We start from the raw sequence: 21,252 nt of genomic DNA on the forward strand, positions 1-21,252 counted from the left end.
CAAGAAGAAAGAGAAGCTGAAGCAGCAAATATTGCTTAGAATTAGCTTCGAGGAACTTTCCTCCTAGTGATCTAACCTAGTTTAAAGCTGTTGGTCTTGAAAAGTAATAAACTTGCTAATTCCAAATTGTTTACATGAAGTTGTACATCAACTAAGGATCATATAAAGTTAAGCTAGCTTAGCTTTGTGTCTATTTGAAAATAATTTTACAATATCATTAAAAATTTTCAATTACCAACATTAATAGGAACTAACATTTATTGAAAGTCAGCACTTGTCTAGTGCTTTACTGTAATAACTCCTTGAAAGTGAAAGTGTTAGTTGCTAGTCATGTCTGACTCTTTGCAACCCCATGGACTGTATAGCTCACTGGGCTCCTCTGTCCATGGAATTCTCCTGGCAAGAGTACTGGAGTGGGTTGCCATGCCCTTCTCCAGGGGATCTTCCCCACCCTGGGATCGAACCCAGGTCTCCCACACTGCAGGCAGATTCTTTACTGTCTGAGCCACCAGGGAAGTACTTAATAACTCCTTAAGTACTTCTAAATCCATAATGTTACTGTCCGACTTTATGGAAGAAAAATCTAAGGGATAAATGGGTTAAATAACTTCTCTAAAATCTGTAGCTAGTAAGTGATAGTACAGTATACCAATCCAGTTTCATTCCAAAGCTCACGGTCCTAACCATAAATTATAATGTCTCTTGTATCATTCAGGATTTGATTCTATAATGCCCAGTATGATAATTTTTGTTGGAAAAAGGGTACTTCAAAATACAATAATTAAAATTTTAGTTTCTGAATGTAATGTATATACAAATTCCATGTATATATGATATAATTGTATACATAAATTCCATGAGAAGGAAAAAAAATAAGTTGATTTCTTACCATCTATAGATAGAATTGTTCCTTGGTATTTTCCCCCAAGTATTTTGTATTGTTCCATAGTAACTTTATTTCTCAAAGTAATTACGGCTGTTTTTGAGTCAATAGCGATCAGGTCAGTTGGATTTCTTCCCATTACGTATCTGTTTTTGAAAGACAATGGTACAAATTAATGTTAGTTATGTAGAGAGAGAGAGATTGATTTTGATTTTTCTTTTAAGGATAATTGCTTTACAGTGTTGTGTTGGTTTCTGCTGCCATCCAACGTGAATCAGCCCTAAGTATACATATGTTCCTTCCCTCTTAGACGTCCCTTCCACTCCCATCCCCTCCCACCCCTCTAGGTTTCCCAGAGCTCCCTGTGTTATACAGCAACTTCCCACTAGCCATCTCTTTTACATATGGTAATGTATATGTTTTGATGCTTCTCTCTCAATTTGTCCCACCCTCTCCTTCCCCTGCTGTGACCACAAGTCTGTTCTGTATGTCTTTGTCTCTATTCCTGCCTGCAGATAGGCTCATCAGTACCATTTTTCTAGATACCATAGATTTGCATTACTATACAATATTTGTTTTTCCCTTTCTGACTTCACTCTGTATAATAAGCTCTAGGTTCATCCACCTCACTAGAACTGACTCAGTCATTCCTTTTTATAGCTGAGTAATATTCCATTGTATATGTGTACCACATTTTATCCATTCATCTGTCAGTGGACATCTTCCATGCCCTAGTTATTGTAAATGGTGCTGCAGTGAATGTTAGGGTACATGTGTCTTTTTGAATTATGGTTTTTTTCAGGGTATGTGCCCAGTAGTGGGATTGCTGGGTCAAATGGTAGCTTTATTCCTAGGTTTTTTAAAAAAGAAATCTCCATACTGTTCTCCATCATGGCTGTATCAGTTTACATTCCCACCAACAGGAGGGAATGTAGGAGGGTTTCCTTCTCTCTATACCCTCTCTAGAATTTATTGTTTGTAGATTTTTTGATGATGGCCATTCTAACTGGTGTGAGGTGATGGTTTTGATTTTAAAACATGTTTCCTGCCAGTAGATGTAACCCCTGGATATAATTTTCAATCATTAGAAACTTTGTCTGAGGACATTCAGAAATGGAGGGGGATTTAAATTTAAGAAAAAGAATTAAGCAACCACTTGTGATGGAATGTCTATTACACCCACTTGGATGTCTGAATAATCCCTTGATACTTGCAGCCTCATTTTCATTTGATTTTGGTAGCATCAGAACTGTCCTGGACAACCCAGATACTGGGACTTCCTGGACTGCTGCTAACTCTAAACTTTTCTCATACCAAAGAAGTTATTTCTTCAGAGCTTGGCTTTCATCCCTTTCCTAGTTCCAACCCCTCCCCATATACACAGTGCATTTACAGGATTTCTTGTGGATTCCAAACTCCATCCTTGTCTTGCACCTTTATCCTATTCTCTATTCTCTTCCTCTCCTCATCCTTGAAGTTTTCCTTCCATTTATATGTTTGTTAGACATACATTGGTTAGAGAACTCTCTGTGTCGGGCATTGTGCTAATCGTGGGGAATAGAACTTGGAAAGGAGTCAGAGGTAGGGGTGTGGTCTTCCCTCAGTGAACTCACATCTGTGGAGTACAAGAGAGCTTATCAGCAATGGTGGTGCAAAGACCGTAGATAGTAATGCCTGTGTGTGGAATCTGAAAACAATTCGTGTATATGATCTTATTTATAAAGCAGAAATAGAGACAGATATAGACAACAGATGTATGGATACCAAGGTGGAAGGAGGGGTGTGATGAATTAGGAGATTGGAACTGACATATATACCCTGTTGATACCATGTATAAAACAGGTAACTAATGAGAAGCTACTGTATAGCTCAGGGAACTCTAGGCAGTAGTCTGTGGTGACCTGTGAGGAAACCAGAAATGAAGGGATATATGTATATGTTTAGCTGAATCACTTTGCTGTATAGTAGAAGCTAACACAACACTGGAAAGCAACATGCTCCAGCTCCTGCTCAATCGCTCAGTCGTGTCCAACTCTTTATGACCCCATGGACTGAAGCCTACCAGGCTCCTCTGTCCATGGAATTCTCCACTGGGGCAAGAATATGGGTTGCCATGCCCTCCTCCAGGGGATCTTCCCGACCCAGGGATTGAACCCACGTCTCTTGCTTCTCCTGCATTGGCAACTGGATTCTTTACCACTGAGCCACCTGGGAAGCCTTAAGCAACTATATTCCAATAACATTAAAAAAAAAAAAAAAAAAGGAATGGCACAGTGTGGTAAGAGCTATAATACTCATATGGAGTGAGTTGACTACAGAGCAAAAACTTTTAAAACTCATTTGTGAGGTCTTTCCACCCCACCATTGTTCTTGACTACAGGCACTTTTCAAAATACATGTGCACATATAATACAGTGATTTTTCATGATCAAGTAGAAACATTTGGATATATAGAGTTAAAAAAAACTACAAAGCATGACCTTTTCCTTAATGTAACCAACTTTTTCATATCAAGGTTATTGTTGACCAATATTAAGTGCTGATTAAAGTAAGAAAGTAACTGATATGAGTTAGCTAAGTCTAATTGATTTCAATGGGTGGATTTGTAATGGAAAAATCAATCCATCAAATCTTCCAAGGGGAATACCATGATATGTGGAAATCAGCTAACTGATCAATAAAATATATAAACACAGGAGTGTCAAACTTTCAAGATACAATTGTTTTCACATTTTAAACCTTCACACTTTCCATCTTACATTTTTCACAGATTTTTATACTTTCTTAAACACTCAAATTAAGTAACAGTTCACCAGTTTGTATGTTATATGATTGAATTTCAGAAATAGTGAAAACTATTTTAATTCAGATACAGTTCAATATGTGGTGAAAATTAGTTGGAAAAAATCAGTCTTACCTAACAGTTGTTGAAGGCCGATTTGTGTCGAGATCCCAAGCTACATACTCTCCTATTTTATAGTTTTGTCCCATGTTACTATTTACTACAAATGTCTTTGAACCTGGACGGAACACTGAGCCTTCAATTACGTTTAACACGGTCACAGAGATTGCAGTTGCTGTGAGTTTATATTGAGACATAATTGATTGATGAAATTCAGCTTTATTTCTAACACCAAGACTAAGTTGCAGATTATTCACAGCTTCAAAATCTAGGGGCTAGAAAATACAGAGTGAAATGGTTTTACTAGAAGGAGAAAAAGCATTCTATAGGAAAGAGAAATTCTTTGATTAGAGGCAAAAGAAATTCTTATATCTTTTTCTTTAATAAAATCTAAATACATATAAATACACAATCTATTTTTACTTTATGTTCAATTCAATACAAACACATGAAAATACAGTAAGAAAAAAATCTAGTAGTCTTAGATCCTTTGTTGAAAAAGTTAAAAATGTGTGAGTTCTAACTGTCCACCAAATTAAAAAATTTAAAATAATACAGATGGTCAAATCCATTGATTTTGTAGTGCAAAGACAGCTTATGTTAGTTGCTATCATTTCATGTTTCTCAGAAAATAGCCCTATTTATTACAAAGAATGGGCCAAATATATCTAGTCTCAATCATTTGGCTGATTTTATCCATAAAGAACTATTTACAAGAAATTTTATTTTGTATATGTGATTTCTTTCAATAAAGCAAATAATAGAATATAATATGTAAATAATGAAATCCATAGTTTATTCAATATATCCAGGAAAAAATTCATTTTACATTATAAAATTATCAAGTGGTCATTTTCAGTATGAAAGATGATGTCAAAATCCACTACTCATATAATCCACAACTATGCAGTATGCATGTAAATACCAACTACATTTTTCTAAATTTTCACAAGAGTGGATTAGATGACCATCAGTTCACACATTGAGCGCTCCAATTAGCTAAAATTTTCAGTCTTTGCTCTAATATTATCTCTATTTGCACCTCCAAGAATGGTTATAAAATTATGTATATATACACATCATATGCACTTATTGTGGTGGACGGGGGAGCCTGGTGGGCTGCCGTCTGTGGGGTCGCACAGAGTCGGACACGACTGAATCGACTTAGCAGTAGCAGCAGCAGCAGCAGTCACTAAGTCATGTTCAACTCTTGCGACCCCATGGAAGGTAGCCCACCAGGCTCCTCTGTCCATAGGATTTTCCAGGCAAAAATACTGGAGTAGATTGCCATTTCCTTCTCCAGGGGGATCTGCCCGACCTAGGGATCGAACGTGGGTCTCCTGCACTGCAGACAAATTCTTTACTGACTGAGCTACCAGGGAAGCTCTATGCACTTATTACATGCATATAATCCTAACAAAAAATTGATACATGATGTCACACACATCTGGGAGAAAAATCAACATTAATCCCATTTTACAGATAGAGATATTGAGGCCAGATAGATAAATCAATTTTCTAAAGTAACATCATAGTTTGGGGTGTAATAGATTAGGACTCAGTTTTCCCAGCATGGAATTCTAGATAGGATAGTGAAAAAAAGAATGTAAACTTAATAGCTAGAGAAGCCGAGGTTTGAATGTCAGTTGTCCCACTTACTGGAGATGAGAACTGAGCAGGTTACAAACTCTCTCTGAACCTCAGTATATTTATTTGTAATGTGGGCATAGAACCTAATTTGCAGGGATACTGTAGAGAATAAACTAAGGTATGTGTGCAATGACTAAGTGAATGGAAGCTCTAGGTATGGTGACATTTATGAAGACATGAGACAAATGATCACACATTCCTATAGGGACACAATTCCTCAGGAGTTCATTTCCCAGGGCAATTTTGAAGGAAGGAAATAGTTGAAAGAGGATTGCATTTTACCATGAGGAATACGTGTTGCATTCATCAGATACAATTCATGCACAGCTATTGCAGATTTTAAAAAATTGACTGACAAGTCTAACAGCAGAGGGTGAAACTTTCACTGTCGACTATCTAGGAGTCAGACATTTTTCCTCATTGAATCTCAGAGAAAATTCTACTGCAGTTAAATTGGTGGATAAATAATGTAGTGGAGACACAGAAGAACTCTGTTGACTGGGATGATCTGGACCAAATCTCTAGTGTATGTATGCCTGTAATAAGCCTGGGTCAGCAGCCAATGTGAGATGAGAATTTGATAATCCTACGATTACAGTGGGCTTCCCTTGTAGCTCAGCTGGTAAAGAATCTGCCTGCAATGCAGGAGACCCTGGTTTGATTCCTGGGTTGGGAAGATCTGTTGGAGAAGGGATAGGCTACCCACTCCAGTAATCTTGGGCTTCGCTGGTGGCTAGGCTGGTAAAGAATCCACCCACAATGTGGGAGATATGGGTTCCATCCATGGGTTGGGAAGATCCCCAGAAGGAAGGAGGGCATGGCTACCCACTCCAGTATTCTGGCCTGGAGAATTCCATGGACTGTAGTCTAATTTTAATTTTGTAAAAAAACTCTGATAAACTAACAACTTTTAATTCATATGATGAATATTGTTAGTGAATAATAATTGATGTATAGTATTGACAGGGATACCTTTTTTTAGGCCATGTTGAATCTGCTTCAAAATAAAATTCTTCAAACTGAAAGGATTAATCAATTATTGTTGCAAGCATAAAACAAGATTCATGTTTAAAAATGCTTTCCCTTTATATGATCCATGAGGGAATACTGTATTGATAGGAAAGAGTTTCAAGTAAAAACTTCAGGCCTATTTTTATGAAATGATATAAGCAGAAAAACTCTCTATAAAAGGCTCTATATCATATATAACCCTAAAACACAGTAATTTTTATTTTACCCATTTAAGTTTGTGAAGTGTCAACATCATTTTAAGATTGCCACTTTGAAAAAAAGCTAAGAAAACAAAATATTGGATAGGATATAATATAATAGGGTACCATACCTTAACAACCTTTAAAGTTCCTACATTTGTTCTTTCATTCATTTCTATTTCAAACCAATTCCCCTCATTTCCGGAGATGAAGAAAATGACTGCCATCCAGTTAGCTGAGAACTCCTCATCCAAATCTATTACTGTAATCTGGAGCAAATTTGAATTCAGAGAATTTTCTTCAATGCTTATGGATTGCTGAAACAAGAAGTAAAAATATTTTAGCACAAACTGTGTGAGAAAGAGAATTATACTAGTTTTATATAGAAAGTTTATAGTTATTCATGATATAGAAAGGGGATCCATGTTTGTGGTCTGACTTTTCATTGTTCAAATAAGGATTTTTTTCATATGTATTATATAAACAAACACGAGATGAAATATGTGTGTACCTTTGTGTTATGACTTAAAAATAACTACATCTGTAAAGAGAATTGTTAGAACAAATTTTAGAAGGTAAGGAAACTAAAGTTAGTAAATTCAAGGACTGGACTTTGCTGGTGGTCCAGTGGCTGAGACTCCGTCTTCCAGTGCAGAGGGTAGGGGTTTGATCCCTGGCTGGGGAGCTAAGATCCCACATGCTGTATGGTGCCACACACACACACACACACACACACACCCAAACTCTGGGACTTCCCTGTTGGTCCAGTGGCTAAGACTGAAAGCTTCTAATGCAGGGGGCCCAGGTTCAATCCATGGTCAGGGAATTAGATCCCACATGCTGCAACTAAGACCAGGTGCAGCCAAATAAATAAATACTTTTAAAAAATTCAAGGACTATTACTTACTGTTGGCAGTTCCATGTATGGAATGTTATCATTGACATCAAGGATTTTAATGTTGCATTCACACTCTGCTGACATACCATCTGCCCCACCATCTCGGTCTGAGCCTCTTACAGCTAGAGAGTACTGGCCATATTGCTAAAAAGACACAACAAACAATATCACAGTTGATGTAGACAGTTCTTATTTTGTCTTGTACAAAGATCTTTTAAAATGTTGGCTCAACATTTGTGTAAATCTATGACGAAGATAGAGGTAACACAGAATGTTGAAAATTCACAAATCTCACATCAGTTGATATGAAGTTGCCACTTCTATTCCCAACAATGCCTATCCAGCATTATTTAAAAGAAGCAAAATATTTAAAAGCCCTCATTCCTTATTATATGCTGAAAAATAATATACAGGACGAAGCAGACCAAAATTGTCAGGAGGGGAGAGATTGTTTACCAGGAATTTATAGAATGAAAATTCTGTACCTAAATTATTAGCCCCTGAATGTGCAAGTAGAATAAAGAGATAGCAAATGTTTGCATTTCTGGGGAGTGGCAGGATGTGGCAGTACAGTTACTGATGATCTGTTTTCTTGATTCTATTCGATGGTGCTTAAATTTTTAGAAGCTGGTAAAAGCCATGAAGCCTTTTCTAGATATATGTATGTGTGCATCCTCACTCAAAGTTCATATACTTTTAGAGGATTCATAGTTAGAGATGTCTTGAGGGCTCTCCACAAATCCCAGGTTAAGAATATCTGCTCTGAAAAAAAGGGAGAGGCCTCAAATTAATAAGATTAGATATGAAAAAAAGAGAAGTAACAATGGATACCACAGAAATCATGAGAAAGTACTACAAGCAACTGTACACCATAAAATGGACAACCTGGAATAAATGGACAAGTTCTTAGAAAGGTACAATCTCCCAAGACTGAACCAGAAAGGAACAGAAAATACAAACAGACTAGTCACAAGTACTAAAATTGAAACTGTGATTTTAAAACTCCCAACAAATAAAAGTCTAGGATCAGATGGCTTTGCCAGTGAATTCTATCAAACATTTAGAGAAGAGTTAACACCTATTCTTTTGAAACTATTCCAAAAAATTGCAGGGGAAGGAATATTCCCAAACTTATTCTATGAGGCCACCATCACCCTCTTACAAAAACCAGACAAAGATACCACAAAAAAGAAAATTATAGGCCCATATCACTGATGAAAATGGACATGAAAATCCTCAACAAAATACTAGCAATCCAAATCCAACAATACATTAAGAGGATTATACCCCATGATCAAGAGGGATTTATCCCAGGGATGCAAAGATTTTTCAGTACCTGCAAATCAATCAGTGTGATACATCACATCAACAAATTGAAGAATAAAAACATATGATCATCTTCATTGTCATCATCATCAAAAGAAAAGCTTTTGACAAAATTCAACACCCATTTATGATAAAACTCTTCATAAAGTGAGCATAGAAGGAACATACCTCAACATAAAGGCCAAATATGATAAAGCTACAACTAAAATCCTACTCAGTGGTGAAAAGCTAGAAAATATTTCCTCTAAGATCAGGAACAAAGGAACAAGACAAGGATATCCACTCTTGCCACCTTTACTCAGCATAGTTTTGGAAGTCCTAGCCACAACAATCAGAGAAAATGAAATAAACTGAATCCAAATTGGGGAAGAAAAAGTAAAACTGTCACTATTTGCAGATGACATGATACTATATATAGAAAATCCCAAAGATGCTACCAGAAAGCTAGAGCTCATCAATGTATTTGGCAAAGTTGCAGGATACAAAATTAATACACAGAAATCTGTTGCTCTCACAATGAAATCTATGCTCTCATAATGAAGGCTCAGAGAGAGAAATTAAACAATTTTATTTCTCATCACATCAAAAAGAATAAAATACTTGAGGATAAACCTACCTAAGGAGACAAAAGACCTGTACTCTGAAAACTATAAGGTGCTGATGAAAGAAATCAAAGATGACACAAAAAGATGGAAGAATATACCATGTTCTTGAATTGGAAGAATCAATATTGTCAAAATGACTGCACTACCCAAGGCAATCTACAAATTCAATGCAATTCCTACCAAATCACCAATGGTGTTTTTCACAAAACAAGAACAAAAAATCTTAAAAGTTGTATGGAGACACAAAAGATCCTGAAAAGCCAATGCTCTCTTGACAAAAATGGAGCTAGGAAAATTAGACTCCCTGACTTCAGACTATACTACAAAGGTACAGTCATCAAAACATGTAACTGATACAAAAATAGAAACATAGATCAATGGAACAAGATAGAAACCCAGAAGTAAATCCATGCGCCTATGATCAGTTAATCTACAACAAAAGAAGCAAGACTTTACAATGGAGGAAAGACAGTCTCTTCAATATTAAGAGGTGTTCAGTGCTGAGAAAACTGGACAGCTACATGTAAACAATGAAACTAGAACATTCTTTAACATCATACACAAAAATAACATCATACACAAAATAGATTATTTAAATGTAAGACTGGATATTATAAAACTTTTAGAAGAAAACATAGGCAGAACAGTCTTTCATATAAATTTCAGCAATATTTTTTTCTGAGCCATCTCCTATAGTAATGGAAATAAAAACAAAAATAACAGGGCAGTAATGGAGGAACACACATAGAGAACAGACTTATGGACACAGGGAGAGGGGAGGAGAGGATGAGATGTATGAAAAGAGTAATGTGGAAACTTACATTACCATATGTAAAATAGATAGCCAACGGGAATTTACTGTATGGCTCAGGAAACTCAAACAGGGGCTCTGTTATCAACCTAGAGGGGTGGGATAGGGAGGGAGATGGGAGGAAGGTTCAAAAGGAAGGGGATATATGTATACCTATGGCTGATTCACATTGAAGTTTGACAGAAAACAACAAAATTCTGTAAAGCAATTATCCTTCCTTAAAAAAAATAAAAACAAAAATAAACAAGTGAAACCTAAATAAATTCAAAAGCTTTTGCACAGCTAAGGAAACCATAAACAAAATGAAAAGACAACTGAGAGACTGGGAGAAAATGATTTGAACAACAAGGGATTAGTCTCCAAAATTTACAAACAGCCCATGTGGCTCTATATATGAAAAAACAAACAACCCAATCAAAAAATGGGCAGAAGGTCTAAATAGACATATATTCAAGGAAGACATTAGATGGCCAAAAGTACACGAAAAGATGCTTAGCATCACTAAAAATTAGAGAGATGCAAATCAAAACTACATTGAGATATTACCTCACACCAGCCAGAATGGCTGTCATCAAAAAATCTACACACAATAAGTGTTGGAGAGGGTATAGAGAAAAGGGAACCCTCCTATGTTGTTGGTGGGAATGTAAATTGCTGCAGCCACTATGAAAAAAATATGGAAGTTTCTTAAGAAACAAAATAGAGCTGCTGTATAATCAGCATTCCCACTCCTGGGCATATATCTGGAGAAAAACATGGTTTGAAAGGATGCATGCACCCCAATGCTCATTGCAGTGCTCTTTACAATGACCAAGACATGGAAGCAACCTAAATGTCCATTGACAAATGAATGGGTAAAGAAGATGTGGTACATACGTACGATGGAATATTACTCAGCCATTAAAAGAATGCCTTTTCAGCAACATGGATGAAACTGGAGATGATCATACTAAGTGAAGTAAGTCAGACAGAGAAAGATAAATATCATATGGTATTGCTTATATGTGGAATCTAAAAAAAAAAAGATGCAAATGAACTTATTTACAAAGGGGAACAGGCTCACAGACTTAGAGAACAAACTTGTGGTTACCAGGAAGGAAGGGTGGATTGGGCAAGGATAGATTGTGCGTCTTGGATTGACTTGTACAAACTGCTGTATTTAAAATAGATGACCAACAAGGACCCATTTTGTAGCACAGGGAACTCTGCTTAATATCATGTAACAATTTAAATGGGAAAGAATTTGGAAAAGAATAGATACATGTATGTGTATAGCTGAATCACTTTGCTGCACACCTAAAACAAATGCAGCATTGTTAATTAACTATACTCCAATATAGAATAAAATTATAATAAAATAATATGTGCTCTAGTGGCTTGCCAGTGACTGCACAGTCCCTTTATTGTTTAGAGTTCTTCACCATTACAACTCTTTTCATGTAAAGGTATCCCACTGGACTCCTTAAGAAAGTTTGAGAGGGGGAAAAAAAGCTAAATAGTCAACTTCTTCTGATGATAATTTTCAAACAAATAATAAAGGACATAGCAATAACCTGGAAACTGATGACATTTGGGTTATTATTGAGCACTAAAATAATCTGGTTTATCCTAAATCCTGAATCATTAGCAGGGAGATGGTCATTTAAAAATAGCTATAGCACTTAAAATTTAATTAAATATCAAGCATAAAATAAAATTTCCTTATTAATAACCCTGAAATTATGCACATCAGTTATATTCTATCAATATTAAAAAATAATGAAAAGTTGCTATTTTAAAATTAAATCAAGGGACCACGTGGTATTATAGAAACCATGTGATGCTGATTCTAATTTGGTAACAATCAGTAATTATTTTTTAATTTGTAAGTGAGTAGACTGGTCTGGATGTTACTAAATTCCTCTCCATTATTTTGATTCTATGAGTCATTTCCTAAAGTAATCAGTGGGCTGTCAGTATGTGAGACATAGGAAGAGAAAAGGGAAAATAAGAGTTCTCTTGTCAAATGAACCTATGATAGGCTGGATTAAAGAAAGATAAGCAAACAAAACAAAAAAGATAAGCAAGTTTCTTAACCTGTAAAAATTCCTGGGGCTTCTATTGTGTTCACCTGAATTGTGACTCACCACGATGGGGGACATTACAGCAATTGTTTCTTAAATTTATTTCACTGTAGAACATACTTAGAAAAAATAGAGCTTTTACATCTACCTTGTGTAGATGTACTTTTAGAATGTAGTTTTCAAATTGAGACAAATTCAGTAAATTAAATGAGAAATGAGTATAAAATCTATTTGAGGAATGATTTTCTTCATCTCACAGATATTTCTTATGTCATTCCCATTATGTGAAAAGGTTATGTAATCAAAATTTTAAACTTGTTTTCTTTTTCATTTCTTTTTCTTAGAACTCTTGCTTTTAGAATCAGTTCCATTGAGACTACAACCCGCTGAAAAGAAAAAAAAATACCTCTCTGTCTAGAAAATTATTCATTGTTCGAATTTCTCCAGTGTATCTGTTGATAATAAACATCGGTGAATCTGAAGGTTCTTGTCTTATGATCTTGAAGGCTATTTTTGAATTCAAATTATTTGGTTCATCTGCATCAGTAGCATTGAGTACCATCACCAGTGTATCTAGAAATCAAGAAAAATTGATTGCAAATGGACAATTTGCATTTTTGTTGTAATATAGTATACTGCTTTCCCAAAAAAGTGTTATGGTTAGTTAGTCCATGTAATGGGAACTCCACCATTTCCCCTTTCTATTTTTTCAACATATCAATATCTTAGCTCCTTTTCTATACCTTTGTCTTGATGAAAAGATCACATTTTGCCAAGAACTTTAGACATTACTGGTATTTAAAAAACAATGAAATATTTTCTTCTGCTTTTACATTTCTTATTCTAGTATAATTATTTTTTAAAGGCTTCTATGGTGAAACAACGTGATATAAGGACAGACCAACTCTCCCAACTACAGCACTTTCTAGCTATGTGATCTTGGCCTCAGTTTCCACATCTATAAATGGGGATGCAATTGGATTGTCCTCACTGAGTTCATGAAAGAAACAGTTATATGAAATAAAATTATGTGAAGTTCCTATTGAATAATACACATTCAGTAAATATATTTTATTATTCTATTTTGTGTGGTCTCTAGGAAAGTGCTAGGTATCTAGCAGGTTTAAAGAGATACATATGTAATTACATTCTGCACCGGTTCTTCACCTTTTCCAGTGATCTTATTGGTAGTTCTGATGAAGGATGCTGGAGAATGTGAAGAGCTGCAAGCATTCATAAACCAGACTTTTCTATACTCAACTCTGTTTCAAGCACAATTGGCCTTGTCTTTAGACATAAACTATCAGCTCCTCTCTCTCTCAATCTCTGTGTGTATTTATTTCAGCATTTTTAAGTGTTTTCAGAGGCAATTATTTCATTAATTATGGTGCATTCATACAATAAAATCTCATGAAACTCTTAAATGATGAAACCTGTATTTCCTAATATGAAAATGTGTTCAAAATATATTTAAAAATTCACACTGTAGATTAGTATGTAAAATATGGTCACATTTGTTTCTTCTTTGGAAATATGTTTATATATATTTACAGGATTATAGAAAGTATGTACCTAAGTAACTAGTGATTCTGTTTGCCTCTGAAGAATGGTACAAAGAAGAGCAAAGAATGCATTTTATTCCATTTTTACTCACATTTTGTGAAATTTTTATAGCAAACCTTCTTATAGTAGTATTTTTAAAAGTTTAAAATATAGGTATAATATTTTAACAAATAAAAATTAAAATGTAGGAATTATTTGAGTTTACAAGAAATTATACTGCTTAAAGGAGAAGGCAGTGGCACCCCACTCCATTACTCTTGCCTGGAAAATCCTATGGACGGAGGAGCCTGGTGGGCTGCAGTCCATGGGGTCGCTGAGGGTCAGACTCGACTGAGCGATTTCACTTTCACTTTTTGCTTTCATGCATTGGAGAAGGAAGTGGCAACCCACTCCAGTGTTCTTGCCTGGAGAATCCCAGGGATGGGGGAGCCTGGTGGGCTGCCGTCTCTGGGGTCGCACAGAGTCGGACACAAACGAAACGACTTAGCAGCAGCAGCAGCATACTGCTTAAAAATTAAAAGTACTATGGTAAGTTGAAGTTTTGAATTTAAATGAGACAGTATCTCTGCTGTTTTTTGATATATTTAGGACAATCTTCAGTGGTAACCTAAGCAGTTAATACACTATCTGCACAAGTGATTGAATATTTGGCAGTTAAAATATTGCTTTCAACAGTAATCCACAAGGAAGTAATTACACGTTTAGATTGTGAAAGCTCTTGAGAGTAAATACTGGATCTAGTTTCTAGATTTTCTGGTGCCCTTCCACTGGCATCCCTTGAGATGGTCACCTTTAAATCCACATGGAGGACCAGACATATTAGATTTAAAATACATTTCAAATACATAAAACCAGTGATTTGAATAAAAAGCAAACAAAACATATATTTTTAAATCATATATATGAAGGGGGAAATGCTTGTTTTGTATTTAGTGAAAGTTAGTCATGTCCGACTCTTTGCGACCCCATGGACTATAGGCTCCTCTGTCCATGAAATTCTCCAGGCAAGAATACTGGAGTGGGGAGCCCTTCCCTTCCCCAGGGGATCTTCCCAACCCAGGGATCAAACCCCGGCTCCCGCGTTGTAGGCGTTTTGTATTTCTTTGCTGTCAAAAAAAGCTCTTGAAGATTATGAACACCAAATAGATTGTCTAGAGGTGATTTCTGTGAGTTAAAGTAGTTATATTTTTTTTAAAAAGCAACATGAATAGAAGTGGATGAGATTCCCCTTTAAGTAGTCAGTGTGTGTGTGTGTGTGTGTGTGTTAGTCACTCAGTCGTATCTGACTCTTTGCGACCCCATGAACTATAGCCTGCTAGGCTCCTCTGTCTATGGAATTTTCCAGTCAAGAATACTGGAATGGGTAGCCATTCCCTTCTCCAGGGGATCTTCCCTACCCTGGGGTTGAACCCAGGTCTCCTGCATTGCAGGCAGATTCTTTTCCATTTGAGCCACCACAGAAGCCCCTCAAAGTAGTCAGACTGGGAGGCTAAATTCTCTTCCCAGTGCCTCTGTCATCACTGTGCAAAATACTTTTGGAACTTTTCCTTAGGAATCTACTACAGAGGTGGTGTGTGAGCAAGTTCCTCCCATTTCTTTAGCGTTGCTTCTTGTGTGTGACAGTTGGAGCTGCTTCCATGGTTGAAGGGAAAGCCATTATGGAACCTTCCTCATGCCTTCCTGTTCTACATGCTTCTCCAAACTTATCTTTCACATTTGTGGTGTAGTATCTTGACAGAGTTTAGCCTCTAGATGCCTGACTGTTAAGAATGATCTGGAAACCCAATAGTCTTGTTTACTTAAAAAAGTAGACTACTTACTTGCGTTAGAATTTTCTTCTATTTGTCCTACAAAAGTAGACATAGAAAATACTGGAGGGTTGTCATTTATATCCAAAACCCTGACTCTAAGCTCAAGAGGTTTCTCTAAATCTTGGCCCAGTGAATTCAGAGCCCGGCAATAGATCTAGGAGAGAAAAGAGGAATAATTACATGGTGCAACCCATAATTATTAAGTTCTCACTTTCTCTGAGCATTATGCTTAGGTATTGTGGGAAACTAAAAGAACAGTGAGACATATGATTTCCTATTCAAAGGTAGGCACAAACAGTACTTACAAGGGGAGGCAAACACAAAGTCAAAATCCCATTCGAGAAAAGGTAACATGATAAGTTATATAAAGGAAGAACAAAATAGCTATGACTTCATCAGATCAGATCAGATCAGTCGCTATGTAATGATTGAGAGATCTTCAAAGAAAATTTCAACAGGTGAAGCAGAGAATTGACAGGGTGTTCCAAGAAAAAGGATTCATGTGAGGAAGGAAGTGAAGTGGCAAAAACTCATTGCTTGGAATTAGGAATAGGGGTTATGGGATTTGAGAATATGACAAAGGAGAGTCACACAGGGGCTTCAAAGAAATATAGCATTCATGGGCTAAGTGGTAGCTATGTGGGTGTTTATATTATTATTTGTTTTTGTTGTTCATTCGTTCAGTCATGTCCGACTCTTTGTGACCCCATGGACTGCAGCACACCAGCTTCACTTATTGGGTGTTACATAAGTGTTACGTGTACTATTTTGCCTATGTGATATACAGTAAGTCCCCTACATATGAACCTTCAAGTTGCAAACTTTAAAAGATGCAACTGTATTATAAATCTATTCCAGTACAGTACTGTATAGCCAATTGTATTAGTTGGGGACCTAGGCTAACTTTGCAGACTTAATGAATGCACTCCCAGAACGAAACTCGTTGGTATGTAGTGAACTTACTGTGCATGTGTGCATGCTTAGTCACTTCAGTCGTGTCCAACTCTTTGTGACCCTATGGACTGTAGCCCACTGGGCTCCTCTGTCCATAGGATCATCCAGGCAAGAATACTGGAGTTGGGTTGCCATGCCCTCCGCCAGGGGATCTTCCTGACCCAGGGATCGAATCTGCCTCTCTTACATCTCCTGCAGTGGCAGGTGGTTCTTTACCACTAGCGCTATGTGGGAAGCCGAGGGAACTTACTGTGTTTCATATAAAAATGCATGTGTTTCAAGAGAAGCTAATAGGCTGGCATGTTGATTTAGAATTTTCAGGGAAACACTGTGGGAGACAAGACAGGAATACCGATATGGAATAGAAAACTAAGGAATTAAAGTAGTTTGAGGCATACAGACAAGCAGTATGAGCAAAAAACTGCAAGCATAGATTACTATTTGAAGGCATTTTGGGAAATTATAGGGTTTGAATTGGAGAGGTTACAAGATCAAAGAAAGATATTAAAATTTCGCTATTTTTGTTTTTCAAGTATTAACAAGTGTTGACCCTAGTGATAGATGGAAATTGATTAGCAGACAATGGAGCAGTCAGAAGAGAGATGAAAAAACAAAGTAGATTGATTAAGGTTCTTGGACAGGTGATTATGGGAAAATAGCTAGCTCTTATGATAAGTCATTGGGAAAAAGCAGAAAATCGATCCTTTTTTTGGATTTAATTCGGAACATTTCTGAACTGGAGGAGAGGGGATTAATTATGGGAGTTTGTGATGGAAGGCTTCAGACTTTTTAATGAAGTAGGTCAGCTGCGTAAAGTGGAAATGAGGTTGAGAGTTTGAAGTTTTGTCACAGCGACTGTAAAGAATAGAGTGAGATTCATTGAGGGTGAGTTAAAGTTTCTCCAAGGCACATTCTGAGCTCAGGAGAGTCGAGCAATATGAATTTATCATCAAGTACGTTCACTCAGGAAAGGCCCATCTGGAGTTCCAGAAATCATCATTTGGCATTGGAGTTAAGAGGAACTGATATTTTCAACTGAATTAAAGAAGTAAGTTAGGCACTTGCCCTTCTTGACAAACATTTAGCTTGACACGGGAGCTGACGAGAGGTTAGCGCTTTTTGCTAAGGCTGTTAAGCAAACACTCCTCTTTCTCTTAATCTTCTGTTTCTGTCAGGGCAGTGGATGCTCATGAAATAAGAGACAACCAAAAACGCCCAATATTGAGACTCTTGAAATCACATAAATATGATCTGAACTTAAGATATTTCAAAAGTAATATAGGCCTGAACATACATATTCATGCACTTACAATGAAAAAAGGGGTGACCTCTCGATCAACTATGGATGTTATATTAATTTCACCAGTTTTTTGATTAATAACAAAGATTCCATAAGGTGGTTGATCAATTCCTACTCCAGAGATGCGGTATGTAACTTGCTGGTTTGCAGCGCAATCTGAGTGAATCTGCAAAGAGAGCGCAGGTGAAAACATTACAGAGAGGAAATCAAAAGTACAATTTAATAACTATCTTTCTTGAGAATTGTTGAATGTGAGTTGTCCTGTTATCTTTTGAGAAATGTTGGAAATAGGAATTATTTTCCTAGATAAGTGGAATAATTACAGCTCTAGTATTTTCAGCAGTAAATGACAATGTAATACAAGAAATTCAATTTTAGTTTCTAGCAAATAAGAAAAAAGTAAAATATCACTCTCATAAATCTAAATCTGTGTAGTTATCATTCATGCATTCACTCATTCAACATTTAAAATGGATCATATTATTTTTAATGTCTGTGCTAATGTTGAGGCCAGTAGGGAACTCCTTACCCTCTTAAGGAGTTTCTCAATGTTATTACATAACTTTGATCTTTTGATTAAATGTTTTTTAAATGTAAAGTTTTTGAAGAAAGTTTTAAGTGGATTTATGTAGGTGACAAGAGAGAGTTACCCAACTCTATTGTAGAAGGTTTTAATTCTTTAAATAGGAAGGGAATCCTATTTAGCAGAAAAATCAAAGAGACCACCCCAAATAAACTTTATGGAAACCAGGGATCTCTTTGAAATTAAAAATTATATGATTGTAAGCAATCTTATGGGGGAATCTCTGTGTAAATCTGTGTATATGTATGTATATATGTTTGTATGTATGAATCTGTGTGTGGAGATGTTTCCGTGTGTGTGTGTGCACATGCACATGTGACTGGGTGTTTACTAAAGGAAAATAAGGGAAAATGAATGGAAAAGAGAATGTGAAAGAGGGTACATTGTGAATGTTCATAGAAAGCTAAAAGTAGAAAGTCAATTCTAAGATTATGAGACAGAAAGAGCACACATTTAAATGGGTCCTGTAAATGTGCTGAGCATGAAATTCATTGTTTAAATCACTATATTTTTTCATCTAGAGTTTAGGGTGACACATGATTGTGTATATTAATTTCACTAATGTTATGAGTCAGTGTTCAACTATCTACCCAAGTGGCTAAATTTCTTAATTTACACTTTTGATGGCTTCAATTTTTCTAATCTGAATAGCTATAGTTCTGTTCTGTATCATAACTTCTCAGTGAAATATGCTCATAAAATATTTCAAAGGTAGGTTCTTTTGAAAATTTAACTCTGCCTGTTCTGGTTTTCGGATTTTTGCTTCGGGGTTGATACTTACTTTGGCGATCGGGTTCCTCTTTGAGTTGTCCTCACCTTCCCGGCAGGCTGCAGCAAACTTGATCCACTCGCGCTTTTGCCTCCTGATGGAGTGCCACTTGATGGTGCCATTTTTAGTGTTATAATCCCTGACCTGGGGTGGGCAGGACAAAATAATAGTATCTATTAACTTTCATTCATAATTCACGTTCCGCTGGAGATTTTAGAGGTCAGGGCAGTGTCAGAAAGAGAGGATGTTTAGTTGGAATAATTGGTAATTTTGATAATCCATTAATTTTAGCGTAACATTAACTTTACTTATACATTATAAATTTTCATTGGAAAATATATTACTTCTCCCAAACTACTTTTTTACTTTTAATTTGGAAAAAATTAATTTTCTATATATTACCTGGATTCTAAAGTCACTGTTAACTTCCAGCACCACCTATAAAAAATAAGATAATCATAATAGTTAGTTTTTAATTGACTGCTCTACAATGCATGTTATCCCACTGCTTAAAAAAAAAAATTAAACAGTCTTGTGGGTCATTAGCAGGTGGATTTGGTTTCTGTCTCAAGGTCTGAGGACGATACTAAGGATTCTTTTGTGTTTGGTTTTTACCTTTCAGTTTTGCTCTTATTTTCATTACTTTTTATTGTTAACTTCTTTTTCATCCTTAGCCTGTACAGATACTTGTAATCATATGAGCTAGGATATTTGAAACTAGAACCCAGGGAGAATGAAGGCTGAGAACTCAAGATCTCTTAATAAATCTTATGCCTGAAGAGTTGAAAGCACTTGGATGGTATTTAGTGATTTCAATAGTATGTAATGATACTAAAATATTTGACTATAGTTTTGGGATCTGACTAGACACAGATGGAAATAGAAAAGAAAATCTGAAGTAAAGAAAGCATATAGCACAGAAAATATCTGGAAAACTTTGGAATGTTTGCTTTTTCACAGACCAGTTCTAGATGGAAGATTTTCGAGTATTCTTGAAAATCTTATGATGATAAATCTTTAATTTACTTTGAAATATGAGGATAAAAATGCTGAAATCAAAACAATTTTCTTTATGTAAAAATGAGTTCATATTTGATGTTTTATTATTGGCACTAAACAAAACAGATGATATAAATGCATCCTTCCACAGCAATGAAAATAAATTACAAGACTGTAGGGACAAATTGCTGTGTAAGCAACTTTCATTAATCTTTTCTCCTGCATTAAACAATTTCCCTGTCAAACAAATGAACTAGTCAAACAGAACTCTCCCTAGTTTTAGCTCTGGCCTTGATCTTTATATATGATTTATAGTGTAAAATTATACATATAATTTAAATTATTTTTTCTAAAGACAAAGGCACTTCTAAAAACATACATTTATATATTAAGTCTACTATATCAATATACTAAGACATTGTAAAATATCTAAAAATTAGGTGTTGATTTGAAGGATTTGTTTACATTTATTAAATTTAACTTAGAATTAGTTAAAGATGGTATAAATTCTTAGTTTTTATTCACCCCTAAATAAGAAAATGGCACCCCACTCTAGTACTCTTGCCAGAAAAATCCCATGGATGGAGGAGCCTGGTAGGCTGCAGTCCATGGGGTCGCTAAGAGTCAGATACGACTGAGTGACTTCACTTTCACTTTTCACTTTCATGCATTGGAGAAGGAAATGGCAACCCACTCAGTGTTCTTGCCTGGAGAATCCCAGGGACGGGGGAGCCTGGTGGGCTGCCGTCTATGGGGTTGCACAGAGTCAGACACGACTGAAGTGACTTAGCAGCAGCAGTAGCAAATAAGAAAATTTTAACTTCTGTTTTTTTTTTTCAGATTTGCTAATTATGAAAGCTTTTATCATAATTAGACTTTATCTGGACCACTGATAAGAGAAAATTATAGTTTGTATTTTAAAAA

At 35.9% G+C, this 21,252-nt stretch overlaps 1 protein-coding gene across 1 annotated transcript in view; it reads right to left on the reverse strand.

Moving 5' to 3' along the window:
- The window catches only part of DSG1 (desmoglein 1), a 39,998-nt gene that overhangs the window by 11,161 nt on the left and 7,585 nt on the right, over nucleotides 1–21,252 (reverse strand). The window contains exons 2-10 of the mRNA XM_055559051.1: nucleotides 19,732–19,767; nucleotides 19,342–19,473; nucleotides 17,988–18,143; nucleotides 15,733–15,877; nucleotides 12,756–12,922; nucleotides 7,554–7,688; nucleotides 6,778–6,963; nucleotides 3,801–4,060; nucleotides 890–1,029 (exon numbers count right to left, since the gene is read on the reverse strand). Coding sequence (XP_055415026.1) covers nucleotides 890–1,029; nucleotides 3,801–4,060; nucleotides 6,778–6,963; nucleotides 7,554–7,688; nucleotides 12,756–12,922; nucleotides 15,733–15,877; nucleotides 17,988–18,143; nucleotides 19,342–19,473; nucleotides 19,732–19,767 — 1,357 coding nt within the window. The remainder of the gene's footprint in view (nucleotides 1–889; nucleotides 1,030–3,800; nucleotides 4,061–6,777; nucleotides 6,964–7,553; nucleotides 7,689–12,755; nucleotides 12,923–15,732; nucleotides 15,878–17,987; nucleotides 18,144–19,341; nucleotides 19,474–19,731; nucleotides 19,768–21,252) is intronic.

The sequence above is a fragment of the Bubalus kerabau genome, chromosome 21 (assembly GCF_029407905.1).
Source record: "Bubalus kerabau isolate K-KA32 ecotype Philippines breed swamp buffalo chromosome 21, PCC_UOA_SB_1v2, whole genome shotgun sequence".
Taxonomy (NCBI): Eukaryota; Metazoa; Chordata; class Mammalia; order Artiodactyla; family Bovidae; genus Bubalus; species Bubalus kerabau.